The 14,058-nt window shown below is 37.4% G+C and overlaps 1 protein-coding gene across 3 annotated transcripts in view; it reads right to left on the bottom strand.

Annotated features, from left to right (window-relative positions):
• Window positions 1-14,058, bottom strand: part of USP22 (ubiquitin specific peptidase 22) — a 111,751-nt gene that overhangs the window by 53,118 nt on the left and 44,575 nt on the right. Inside the window, exons 1-3 of one of the 3 annotated variants that reach the window (XM_074919392.1) lie at window positions 7,843-7,881; window positions 3,871-3,984; window positions 3,289-3,333 (exon numbers count right to left, since the gene is read on the bottom strand). In XM_074919392.1, the coding sequence (XP_074775493.1) occupies window positions 3,289-3,333; window positions 3,871-3,949 (124 nt within the window). In that variant the 5' untranslated portion in view covers window positions 3,950-3,984; window positions 7,843-7,881. Of the gene's footprint in view, window positions 1-3,288; window positions 3,334-3,870; window positions 3,985-7,842; window positions 7,882-14,058 lie in introns of those variants that run through there. The other 2 variants (XM_074919389.1, XM_074919391.1) reach the window with 2 other exon arrangements.

A 14,058-nucleotide genomic window follows, 5' to 3' on the forward strand; every position in this document is an offset into this window, starting at 1 on the left:
GGCAAACGGATGAAGCAACTTTAGAGACGCACATATGGACAGTTCACATATGACAGAACATTGGCTTGCAACAAGTTTTATATTACATGTCTTCAGCAACTCTTTTTGTAATACTCCCTTAGAAATTTGTATGAATTGGTTTGTAAAAAAGCTCGAAAGAATTTTCACCATGGTGTTAGTACCAGCTTTTGCACTGGCCAGCTGTAAACTTGAACTCCTGCATTTGGGTTCACTGTAGTTTTAGACATGGCCAAACACGGTTAGTATAATCTGACAATGGGATGAAGTTTCATAATAAAAAAAAACCCCTTGGATAGGTTTAAATCCTGGTTTAAATCAAATATAACAAACTTCACACCTGGAAACACATGTGCGCTCAACTTAGGCATGCAATAGTTCCACATAATGTCAGTGGGACTATTCATATATATTTATATATATCTATATATAATTATATAGCTTAAATGCTTATAGAGGATGGGGACCAAAGCATTTCCACAAGAGCAACTCTTGACGTCAAACTAAACATGACAGACTGGATTACTTTGCGCAATTCTGGGTGAATCAAATATTGTTCCATTAAAAAGAAATTAAACCAGACAGAAAACCACGTACAGTTAATGCCACAACAAACACAGCAAAACAGACAGAAAACTTTCTTACAGAAGCCTTTCACTAGAAAGAGCACAAGTTAAGTCAGAAACAGAAATTAAAAAGTGTTCTGTTTCAGCTATATAATTTAAACAAGAATACTGAGGTTTTATTACTCTTGAAAATTTGGGAAAAAAGAGAAAGAACCATTTATTAGGAACGGTTCAGTGTTAAAAGTTTAAAAAAAAAAACAAAGAGGGGAAAAAGGTTTAATAAAAGGTTTAATAACACCCACAAACATGCCAAAACTCCAATATAAACTACCTTAAACAAAAGATTTGCAAAACATGCACAGGATATCATTTACAGTTAAAGGAAAGTAGCGTTATAAGAGTGAAAGTTCATCATTTTAAAAATGATGCTATAAAATAGCCAGAGATTCAAGTCAGCATGTGAAATCTCCATCCAAGAATTAGTTTTATTAGGTCAAATACACAAATTTTCATTTTTCAGAGAATTTATCAGGCATATATGGATGAGTGAAGGAAAAGGCGATGAAGGCTCTGGTTTAAAAAAGTCACAATTTTGCAAGTAATCATTAACACAGATTGTTTACTTTGCTATACTTTACCAGATCCCCCTTTTTTCCCCCTCCCAAAAAGCCAAACATTAACTGGAATGAAGGGCTCCATGTATTCTCACCTCCCTCATTATTTAAGAATATTCAATACCAGAGGGAAAAAAAAAAAAAAAAGGTGGAGTTGCAACTCGTTCAGAGTTATATCATACAACCCTGAACTACAGCTGGACATGGGAACTCATCACACTAAGAGTTATTACAAGAATAGAGCAATCAATATTACAAGAGTATGAAATGAATCTCATGATATTTGGGGTTTTTCTTAAAGTTTTTTCTCCAGGCATCATGTTGTTATGTGAGCATCTACTGAAGCCTATACTAATACCCTTCAAGCACTGTGGATAGAAGTTTGAGAATATACAACATTGACACTTCCAATTTTTATGCCAATCTCAGTTTTTGCAGAATGGATTGTTAAGTTCTTTAAGTTGGCCACAGTATCTGAGGTAAACTAAATCTGTGGTAGAAATAAAGAACCAAGACACTGAGTTTGGGGTTTGTACTCATTTTGACCTTCATTATGGAGGAAGAAGGGTTCCCTCCCCCTTTACAATTGTTCACATGAGTCTCCATGGAAAGGAGGGGATGGATTGAAGCAATGGAGAAAGAAGGAAAAAAGAAGGCATAACTCTTCATTATTCCTCCCCTGTATCTCCCTTTCTCACTCCTTAGATAAGCATGCAGGGAAACACATGGTTTCACAGTGCAAAGCCATAGAACACAAGCTCCTATGCCACGACTTAATGAAAAATTTCTGTCCTGTGTAGTGCAGTAATTTAAAGTTTATTATTGTCTATTCCTTCATTTTATATCTTCATTGCTCATTACAGATTTGTTCTCTGTGGACAGAAGTTGCAATGTGCATATTCATATAAACATGCTTTTATATGTATATATTTATGTATTTAATGTGCCATTCATTAGTCAGTTAACCAGTACAGAGAAGGTTTTCTGCCTAGCAGTTCCTCTCGGTGATTCTTCCCTTCACCACACAACTTTGTGGTCCAAGATAACAAGATTAACAATCTTGTAGTGGCAATTACCCTAGAATATAAGCTACAGAGGCCTGATGTCCACTGGAGAACAAACTGGCTGCATCTCAGTCCAGAAAGCACAAATATATCATTTGCTAAGGACTACATTTAAGAATTTACTCTTTGAATTTACATATTCAAAAATAAGGAACTGAGGGGCCTTCCTCTTCTATAGCAGCATGAAGAAATGTTATGCTGTTGTAGTTAATTTGGTGACCAAAAAAACAGGGTTTATAAGGGTTTGAAGGAGTTTTCAGAAAACGTGCATAAGCCTAAATAAAAGTTTTAAAAATGTTTCCATTTTCTCTTGCTTTGAAAATCAGTGCTTTGTGCTAAAGCATTTTAAACTATATTTTCTTGTTCTGGGGCTCACCGGCAATCTCACTATCCTCCTTTTCCTCTGACTCAACTCCCATAAAATGGGGAGTAAGCAGAATATAGAATGGGATCGGCAGTAGGAACTAAGTAAAAGCAGCCATACTTTTGAAACGCCATCAGAAAAGCTCTAGTTAATACAATGTTAGCTGCTATTTTTAAAACTGGAAATGAGGTTAAGAATGGTTTGAAGTCATATCAGCCCTGACTAAGGCTGTCACATTGAAACAGGATGCCATGGATTCAGTAAGACACATTACTAGACAGAAGTTGTATGTCGTCAAATACAGAATTTCCCACTTTAAGAAAACATACCCCCTAGAGGCCACTGGAAATGGAAGATGGCAAACTTTTAAAACAGATGCTTAAAAACTATTCAGTTAAAGATAAATGCTACTTCCTTTCCTTTCCAAAAAAAAAAAAAAAAAAAAAAGAGAAAAGGTTTGTTTTGAAGTAGTTCTATCAAGGAAAGGGCATATGAAATCAAGTCTGCTGTAATTATTCAATCATTGGAACATATCCAAACAAGAGGAAAACAATTTGCACAATAAAACTGGCATTCTTAACTGTGATTCATGTCTAAAATGGCAGGATAATCAGCAAAGGGACGCTTGTTAGTGAAGTGCGTCGCCAGCCCACGCCTCTTACCTGTCATTGTACACTGGTAGTGAGAAACCACTGTTGGGGTGAAGGCTAAAAAAGAAAAAATTAGGGAAAGCAAACTGAATAAAACAAATGTGTGTACATATATTTGTGTGTAAATATTTCTACATAGATACTGTGTGTGTACCATGAAAGCACAGGTGTGTAAGCAAGCTGGCACGTTCTATTAAAAAAAAAAAAAAATCACACACAAAGGTGGCATTTCATGTGAGGGGAACAGATTTATCGCCTTTATCACCTAAATTAGCCTAAAGGAGCAGACTGTTACATTTTCTACCTAATACAAATCTGACTGATATTATGCAAGTTTTGCAGGATTAATGTTAGATATTTTTATATTTTTTTGCAATTAAAAATAAAATATTTTTGCTACAATTGGGTGTGGCGCACATGTTACAACTAACAGTCTAACTCCTGGAAAGTAATAGCTAGACATCTCTCTCCCATGGCCTGCACTACTATCTCTCAAGACCTCTTTCTTCCCCTTACTGTTTTTTGCCATTGACAAATGGTAGGGACAGGTATGATTAAAAACAGAAACAAGAAATTCAGGCAGGAAAACCAAACCTTGTAATTTCCAAGCTTTTCGTTGTTCTTCTTTGGCAATTTGTTCCATGTCTTTGTCGTATATGTAATCTTGACACATAAAGCAGTATATACCCCCATACAAAAGGTCTATGGCTGCAAAACAGAAGGGAAGTTGGGGAGGAGGAAAAAAAGATGTGAGTTCACAAACTAGAAGACATTTTATAGCAGGCTTCCAAGTCAGGCACTTTCTCTTCTCAGCAGTCCATAAAAAGTAAAATCTGTACCTTAGAATCTAGGGGGGGGAAGAAAAAATTAAAAACCAGAATTTTTTTCCAGTACAATATGAGTTATTCAGTTGCTTCTGGCACAGCAAGAAAACTGTGCAAGACAACAAAGCATTAGCTGCCTTGAAGTTATTTGTAATTCACAATATACCTTTCAAAGACATAAGTAACCAAAAGGCATAATTACAGTGACTGACTAGAATACATGCAAAACAAGTACTGTAAGATTTGGTATGTAAGTTTGAATTGCCTTTTTCTAAGACTTCAGTAACTTTTATTTTAAGCCATTAAAATAATCAAAAAGCACCTATTTAAAATCCAAGTGAAGGCTCAAACAGAAGACAGCACTGAAAACTCAAAAGATACTTGTCCAGGGGAATGGTTTTCTGGAGTAGCTTATTCCACAGGTGACATGTGTCTCAGTTTCTTTCATTCCACACGCCCTTTTAGAATGGACATATAAACACTGAGCAATGTTAAAAGTATTTTTCTTACACAACCCTAAACAAAACAAAGCCAAGAAATTAAATAAATCAATTAACTGCAAATGACATTTTGCTTCAACATATACTGAGGAAGAAGTACAAACTAATCACAGCTGATTTTCAGTACATAAATATAGAAAAAAGCCACAAAAGGAAGTAAAAAAAAATTTCAGTGGGTACTAACAAATTCTTAGCCAGCTACTAAAATACAATCTGCATCTAGCAGACAGCTGAGAAACACATTACCAGTCTCCCTCAAGAGTGTATCCTCCTTTTATTTTACTCCTAAATTATTTTTATTTCCAGGTAAGTAACATCATTAAAATAGTCTCAGTACAGTGGAAACTTGTTTTAAACAATGGAAACCATTACCACATTAGGTGGTCAGCAAGAAACAGCACTGGATTACTCTGAAGTCATAAATAAGCCAAACCATATGCCACGCAGCAGGAATTCTGCTGTCAGTCTCAGCAGGCAATCAAAGGTAAAGTCTTTGTGCTCCCCTGGTAGTGGCCACTGCTCATGGTAAGGTTGGTAAACTTGGCAAGGCTTCTTTCTAACGATGGCTCATCCATCCTTCACAGTTTCTACCCTTCTCTTTTAGTCCTATGTGCCCTTTTTTCCTCCTCTTTCAAAATCACTTTTTACAATGATTATGTCAAAGTCTGTCACTTCTCCTATGATGTAATAAAGAGAATAATTACTTTAGACAAGTTCACATAATGCCTATTGGCTGTCATCTTGCTTACATGCTTCACTTCTATTTTGACTACTTGGGCCACAATCAGTTTGTGGAAGAGGGTAAAGACTCTTGCATTACCTTGTGTAATGTCCCAACACCTGAATTTTCACCCAGGTGCCCGGAGAACTTAACTCCTTTAGCAGAATATCACAGAAGGGGATAAGAATCTTAGTTGTTGTGGAGATCAGTTATAAAACACTATGTAATTGGTGGGGAGGAATCACAAGCTACAGAGTAGTAGAGTTACACCATACTTACTCCATTATCTATTTAACTATCAGTTATGCACAGTTTTCAACAAAGAATTGTTGAAAATCCAAAGTATTGGTTTCAAAAGACAAAATCAAATATTATTTTCCATGTATTTTTTAAAACATCTGATAAACAGCACCCCTCCCCTCCAAATAATAGAACACAGCTGGCAGAATATTAAATAAATAGGACTTTGAGTGCCAATACTTTCAATCTCCCATTGGAATGGGTAGGCATCTGTTGTGGTCAGAGGATTCTTTACTTTTCTCAGTTTTCTGTATTCACATGTATGAGTGATGAAGTATAGATATCAAGATCAAAACCAACAAGAGACCACCTTACACAAACCACTTATTCAGAGCAGAATGAATTTCTGGTGTAAAGAATCAGAAAGTTTAACAGAAACACTGGTGGAGTAAAAGCCATAATTGTCCAGTGGCTGATTAAGGACTCTTGAGAAAATGTCCTCTCTCCAGCACACTTATGTGAACAATGCAGTTGTATATATGCCAACACTTTCAATGTCATTAAAAAGACCACAACAGGTTTTGGACAAATTACCTCAAGCACCAGTGACAAGGCAGCCATAAAGGCCTGGTTACAGCACAAAGGAAGGGCAGGAGTTTCTCATGAAAGCCAAAACACGGCTGCTCAGTTTCAGGATCCCAGGGAAAAAAAAGAGTCCACTAGTACATCTTGTAAACTAATTATTTCAAATTAGTATCATTTTTGCCCTTGAAATATACTTTAGCTTTCCTATTCTCATTATCGTGAGCTGAAAAAGAATGTTTTCTTTAGGGCAAAGTGCAAAATATCCACTACCAAGTCACTCTGGTGAGCCACTGTGCTTGCAGAGCTGGTCTGCAGGGCCTGGCAGGCACTGGGCAGAGGGTCCCCAACCAAGGGACCACTGATGGGACTGTCTTACTGGCAGAAGTTCTTCCAAAATAAGAAATTCATTAGCATTGACTGAACCTACAGCACATCAAAGGGACAAAGTCCATACAAAACCTCCTCCCTGAAGGGATTTCAAACACAAATTTCACCTCATTGTTACCAAAAGGCTAAAACTTCTTTTTAAAAACTAATTACTGCAAAGCTCTACCCCAAAAATTACACCCATGACCACAAAATTCATTAAAAAACACAACAGTAAAATATGAGAATGCACATGTAATGAATTTCATCATTTGCATTAATATTTGGGATCACAAAACTAACAGAAAAAGGCCTTATTCATAAAACGTTTCAGAACTACTAACCTAGAAACAATGCCTAGATGTTTCACATTAATCCACTGCCGACTCTACCATGATGCCCCACATTCCTCACAACGAACAAATTTTTTAGGAGGCTCCTCCAGAATGGCTGCTACTCCTACCTTCCAGTATCTGCTTTTCCTAACACTACTGCTACTCCTCTCCAGAAGGAGCAAAATCAGTGTCCTTTACTTCAGTTTTATCTTTATATACACAGAGAACTGATTACACTGAAAAAATAAAGCATATATTCAGTAGAATACTTTTTTTCTTTCATCAGGAAGAACCAGAAGAAATGTAAAAGAATCACAGTGTCATTTTATTAAATTTGATTAATCTAGTTTCCTGTTTTAGTAATTCAAAATACCTACTCGTGGATCACAGGCAAAGTAATTTAAGAATGAAAAGGCCTCTTTGAATGTAACATTTTTCTTTGCTTTTATACCTTCTATGCTGACAATAGACTACCCTTATTTCAAAGTCAGATCTTCTCATACCCCTTCATATACAAAATTCTATGCAGCTACAACACAAGAAAGTCAAAAAATACCTTATTTTTAAATGAAAAATAAGGTATCAGCCTGGAGAAACAATGAGGCATCACAGATGATCATGCAGGAATCAGAGCAACTTTTATCTACTGGTGCAAGTGACAATAAGTTTCAAAACACAACAGCTCAGGGGTGAAAGTTTAAATGTAAGCAGCAAAAGGTCTTCAAACTCTCCATCTGGGAGCCAAGTTAAGTGCTTTGTTTAAGCCCGAGTGCTTTACTTTGCCAAATATATCCACTGACGTCCTTGTGAAAATGTTAAGAGACCAGAGATGATGGGAACATAACAACAATATGTAAAAAAGCAGGGAAGCGTGCCACATTCAAAGCGTGCATGTGCGTGTGCGTCTCATCCAGTTAAGAAACCTGTAGGTTTAGCTTTCAAAAGACCCAGGTGAACAGAACTAACATTCCTCAGTTGAAAAAGGGATACTTCACCATAATATATGACAGCCTTCCATCAGATATGGCATATTTGTGAATCATGTTTTGGTATCATCATCCTTGGAACACTGACTGCATTCAGGTAGAACAAAACAAACAGCAACTCAGAACTCAGATTAATTTTTACTTTTACTGAAATTAATTCCACTGACAATTTCTGTGACTCAATCATGGCATGGTATCAACCTGAAATAACACACATTCATATCCTATGCAAGTCAGCTACCTTTTGTTCAACTTCTCTTAACAGAGACAAAATTGGTAATTCTTTTAGACAGTATTCTAAGTCAACATCCTAAACTAATTTATACTCCCTAATTCCTCACCTTAATTGTTAATCATTAAACCAGTTTCAGGTAATAGTCTCAAGTTCACAAGAAGTGATTTGCCGAGCTTCAGCCAGCTCTCCACTTGCTCTTATATCTGATATATTAGCACAAAACAAGTATCTAATTGCCTTCCTCCTGTTTTCCTGGCACCTGGAACCTGCATCACAGGTCAGAATTCCTAAACTACTAAGATAAAGGTTTACTGATACGAGTAAGAAAATCGTACTAATCTCAATAAGAAAGAAACAAAAAACCCAAACTCCTCCCAAAACCCCAGAACATAAAAAAACACCCACTCCCTAAAAAGGAGGCCAAACATACTAGCGAACTCATCTGATGCATCAATCAACTTAGTTTTTGCCAGAAACTACTGAGCAGGCACATTAAAGGCTATTCACTCTTTTCTCTTACCCTCTCAGTCTCTATCAAGGTGATCACAGCCTTATCAAGTCTCCTAGCCACAGATCAAAAGAAAAGAAAAAAAAAAAAAGGCTAGTCCTGCTAAATGGTGATCCAACCTAGCTTCCATTGAAACCACTGAGAATTACAGGTAGTTACTTGGGGGGGGGAACAAACAACAAGCCCAAACTTCTTTGGTTGTCAAAAATGCAGCATCAGATACCAAGTCCTTTACTACACATTAAAAATGATAGCTACAGTTATGCGTTATCCTTCCCTCTCACATTCAATATTTAAAAGAAAGGGTATTTTCTTCTCCTAATACCTGAGATAAAGAATAGAATGGTTTTAAGTACTACTACTGTTTTTAAACCAGCAGCCAGAGCACTACCTGGTTTTGTAGGTTGTGCTCTAAAGGCTCCAAGATGCTTGCTGATCCCATACTGATCCAGAATTGTAATGTTTAAAGGGACTGATTTGCCCGCAATTCAAACACAGCAAGTACCTCATACTATCCTGCAAACCACTTCAATAAAACTAGGAGCCAAATGGCCCGCCTCTACACTATACACTTGCCTCTGTGATGGTTGAGAGCATGATCCTACATCAGCATGTGAATTCAAGCCAGGAAAGGTAAGACAAAAGAAAAATGTCATCGCATCCCTATGGACTCTAGATACCAGAAATGTTTTTAACTGTTAATTTAGACAAACCATGGTCTGTCAAAACATTTTATGTTAGTTTATTATGAACAGAATATTAACTCCAGCTCCTTGACCTAATTCAGAAATACAAGTGTTATACACACACAACTTAAATATGTGTGCATGCACCCAGTAACACTACAGGAGTCTGCAGCATGCCTGTGCTTAGATTGTGCTGCACTTCCTATTATAAACTGTATTTTGCCTTTTGTCAGTCTTCTCCCTGTCCTTCTCTGACCCTACAACCTTCAACAGTTCCCGTGTTTGCAGCAAACCTTTGAAAACTGAAAAGAATGAAATCCTCCTGCCTACATTACCTTTTCTTGATCCCACAAAATATTATTCAGGTTTAAAGGAGAAGAACTGTTAAACACTACCTACTTAATCTTGGGATTTTTTTTCAGAAATTTGGGGGAAGAATCCCCAAATCACAGCCACCAAGTTTTGTGCTGCTTCATATGGTATGATGCAAACTGCTTATGCTCATCTGCATATTCTCATTTGATAAGCAACAGAGACTTATCTCAAAACACTGTTTTCAATAACAGCAGCAGTAAGATCCAGAACTGTCTAGAAGTTAGTGGTTGAGTCTGAGACAAGCAGATGCATGCAGAGCTGGCAATATGCAGGTAAATATTCAGGAAGTTGTCTTTCTGAGGGCTAAGACTATTTCAGGTGTACAGGGAACTCTTCAGGAGTAATTTCTGATATGAAGAGGAGCTTTTAAGTGATGGCTTGCTCATAACTACCTGCACTTATAGAGAGCAGCTCCTAGAAGACGACAATTGTGATGAACAAATACCTGCTGCCTTCTTATGAGTTCAATCTGGCTCAAAGTTTGAGCCAACCTATAGGAATGCCACACTGGAATGTGCATCGTATAAGCAAATGAGAATTTGCCTGCAATACTTTGCACAACACATCCTTGAACAGCAGATATTTTTAATGGCTATGAGGAATATTGGAGGTTCAAAGCCATACCCTACAACTGACCTGTATATCCAAAATACTTTCTTCCTCTTCTTCCACTTCATATCAGTCATCATCAGGTTGACATCACAAGGATATTATTACGTTGAAGTACAAAGAGTTTGTACTTTCTACTATCAAATTTCGTATCACTTTTATAACTGTAGTAAATGAAGTTATTTAATTCTTAACACAGGACTAGCTAGCCTTCCTTAGTATAAGCAATACCCCTGAACTTTGCAACCATCGTGAATTTCATACATAGATATAATTCCTTCTCTTCAATTACTAAAAAAGAGCAGTAAACCAGGACTGGTTCTGCTAGCAAAGTCCATGCCTTCTATTCTGCTTTCAATTTCTCTGCTTTCATCATCAGTCTCCCTTCATCCCGCTCCATATACACCACAATTCTTATATTAATCCCTGTCACTTCTACCTAAAGTAATAATTTCCAAGGGAGTAAAATGTCAAATTCTTCACTTGATTTAGACAAATTAGGTCCAGTGTATTTTCTTTTTCTAAGAATATCAGTTATATTATCAAAAAGACATATTAGTTTGACACGATCCATCTCTGACATAACTATAAAACACTGTATGCTGCTTTCCATGTGCCTTCATCTCCTTAACAGCCTTTTCTCCACACCATCACCAAGCAAAACATTAGAAGTCAAATCAAGAGGCTGGTAAAATGCCCAGATGACCTTTTCTAGCCCTTTCTGAGTCTAGATGCAAAAGGAAAAACCGAACTGCTACTCTAGCACTGCAGTACACTGTGCTGGGAACTGCTTTAATTGCCCCTTCCATACAGAGTATAATGAAAGACTTCACTGTTTACAGCAGAACTCAACTCTACTGCCATCATGCACAATTAACACTGCAGTCAATACCTTCCATCTCAAATGAAGATTAAACAACTTTTACTGTCATTCCCTTATGTAAGTGTTCTGTTATTAAATTTCAGACAGGTATGCATTAACAGGAGTAAGTAGATTCTCTCCTCTGAGTACTTCGAGTACAGCTTTAGTGTTTTGTTTCCTCTGAATCAGATGAAAAAAGTTAGGGTTTTTTTTTTCATAGGGAAGGTAGAACCTTTTTGAATTCTACCAAAAATTCCTCAACTTATTCTATAAGCATTATTATGCTCACCCAGTTCCTCTCACCACAAATGTATTAGACTGAACCTTACATCAGCATATAATTAGAAAACATAGTTCCTCAACTAACAGTTTGCGATCTAGTAATTAACAAATGTGCTCCAAGAGAACTAATTCTGAAATTAACTGTTTGTCAGTCTCCTTAGAAACTGAATGGCACTTCAGTCTTTCAGATGTTTGTTTCTTGTTCAGTCTTAACTGCTGAACCTCAGTCCTGTATTTCAACCACCTCTATTCTTTAACTCCAGAACAGGGCCTCAGAGCAGACCAAGGCTTCAACCAAATACTGCATTACACGCTATTTCAGATACTATTGATGTGTTAAGAGTGCATCTCCAACCGACAGAAGCATAGCATGGAAATGCATGAGTTGGCTCCTTACCAAGGAGTTTAAATAGGTCTACACTGAGCTTTGCTACCATAATTGAACTAATCTAACTCAGAATGGTTATCTGTAACAGACTGTGGTGGTTTAGGCCCTGCCGGGACCAGAGACCACGTTGCCGTTGCCCCTCCCCCACCCTCAGCCGGTCAGGCTGGAAGGGAGGCACAAACCCTGGGTTAAAATAAGAAAAAAATACAACAGTGTGATAAACAATCTGAACAACAACAGTAGCAATGACGACAACAATAAACAGCAGTAACAGTGAACAAGACAAAAGATATACAGAGAAATACCGCAATGGTTACGGACAGCCCGGTGCTTCCCACAACCAAAGCTACAAAGGGAAAAGTTCCCGCACTCCAGCATCCAGACCTGATGTCAGCATGGTATGAATAACCCGGCTGGAGATGCCTTCCCCCTTCTCTGCTGGGGAAACTTAACCCTATCCTAGCTGAACCAGGACACAGAACTTCCTAAGCCTCATACCAGTGATTTTTCTTGCAGCTAATCGTGTATGTGTGTGTATATATATGTTTATGTATATATTTGAGAAAAAATAAAAATAGATATATATTAAAAGCATGTGGGGGAAACTACCAAGCAAGGTCACATAAATATTCCACACTCAAATCATCAATTTTGTTTTCTCATATGATATCCCCCCTGAAAAACTTTGACTCATTATGCAATAGAAACAGAGACTCACTTAGAGAGAATAGTAAAACTTAATTTGGTGGCTGCCTAGGATTCCTTAGTCCCAACCAGGAAACTGGTAGAAGAATCACTGCTCCAGTTTTGACATGAACTCTTTCTACAGCACCAAGCTCTCTTTCACAGCTACTGTTCACAGTCATCTTCCTCTCTGGGAGTAAGTTACTATGTATTTTCCTTCACTGACCAACTGTAGAAGAGATAAGGAAGGGAGCATGAGTTTTTATAAGGACAGAATCCACCAGCAGATTCCCCAGGTGCTTGAATCCCATTGGGAAAGATCATATAGGAAGATGACAAAGCGTGCTGATGGCATATTCATTTAGGATAACCAAATCTGTAGTTTGCAAAAGCTCCAGAGGATTTCAAGATAGTCAGCAAAGACGCAATACCATAAAGAGTGAAGCTCTAATCACTACCAACAAGGTAACAAGACAAGTAGCAATTACCACCCAAGACAGATGTTTTGGAGTCACTGAGTGTAACATCAGCTTACTGCTAAACAACATACTAAGAAACACAAAAAAGAAGTCATGGAAGTATTAACTAAGAATACAAGTCATTAGCATAGTAAACTGTATTAATCCAAAGAGTTGTCACCACAGATGGACACATTAGAAAAAAAAAAAAAAGAGTATGGTGAAGTTCATACAACAGTTTCAGTAGGACAAGTTAAAAATAGCTCAGGATCCTACAGGTTGGGAAAAACAAACATCTGACAATATCAAAGAGATCAAGAATCCCAGAAGAGATCAATAAGGACTTTTTACTCACCATTTCTTAATTCCTCACAAAAGAAATACAGAGCAAAGTGACAAGATCCATTATAAAGCAAACCAGAAAAAAACATGATTTTTCATATAGCTCAGAAAAAACATGGAACTTGCTGTCTTTGCATGTTGTGGGTGCCAAAAGGGAATGAGGCTTTAACACTGCACAGGCTACTGGAACACAAGCACCTAGAAGCAGTCTCCTGTTCAGAAAGTTTTTGAAGAGCTGAGTAGTAGAAAAAGGGAGAGTAAAACAAAGGAAAGTATAGTTAATAACTGTACTGCTGCCTGCTCTCCAAGCTATCTCTGTTGACCATTACCAGGTAGAAGGTTGGCTATTTTTGACACAGCTTCAGCCAGTACAACCACTTCAGGGAAGCAAAACATGCTTTATGAAACTGGGAGGAGAGGAAAAAAGAAAAATTAAGAATTCTATTGTACGTTATTAAAATTGTAACAGCAGAAACTATTTCCTGAAGTAACAACACCCACAGACCAAGATATCACTTAGTTTAGGCTGCTGGATTTTGGATCTGTAGCATGTATAATCAGATGTCTATTGCAGTGACTTTGTTTAAGTACCTTCCAATTCTCAAGGAGGGTCTGGACAGACAGCCTTGCCTTATCTGCTCCTGACAACTCCTTCGGATTCTATATATTTTGACACAGTTCACCTCTGAACAGTGCTAGGACATACCCATGGGTGTTTAGAACTGATACCATTTTCACATATTTGGAGGGGGGTGGGCGGTGGGGGGTAGTGAGGGATGCCTACACAAGTAAGAAA

The sequence above is a fragment of the Athene noctua genome, chromosome 15, assembly GCF_965140245.1.
Source record: "Athene noctua chromosome 15, bAthNoc1.hap1.1, whole genome shotgun sequence".
NCBI lineage: Eukaryota > Metazoa > Chordata > Aves > Strigiformes > Strigidae > Athene > Athene noctua.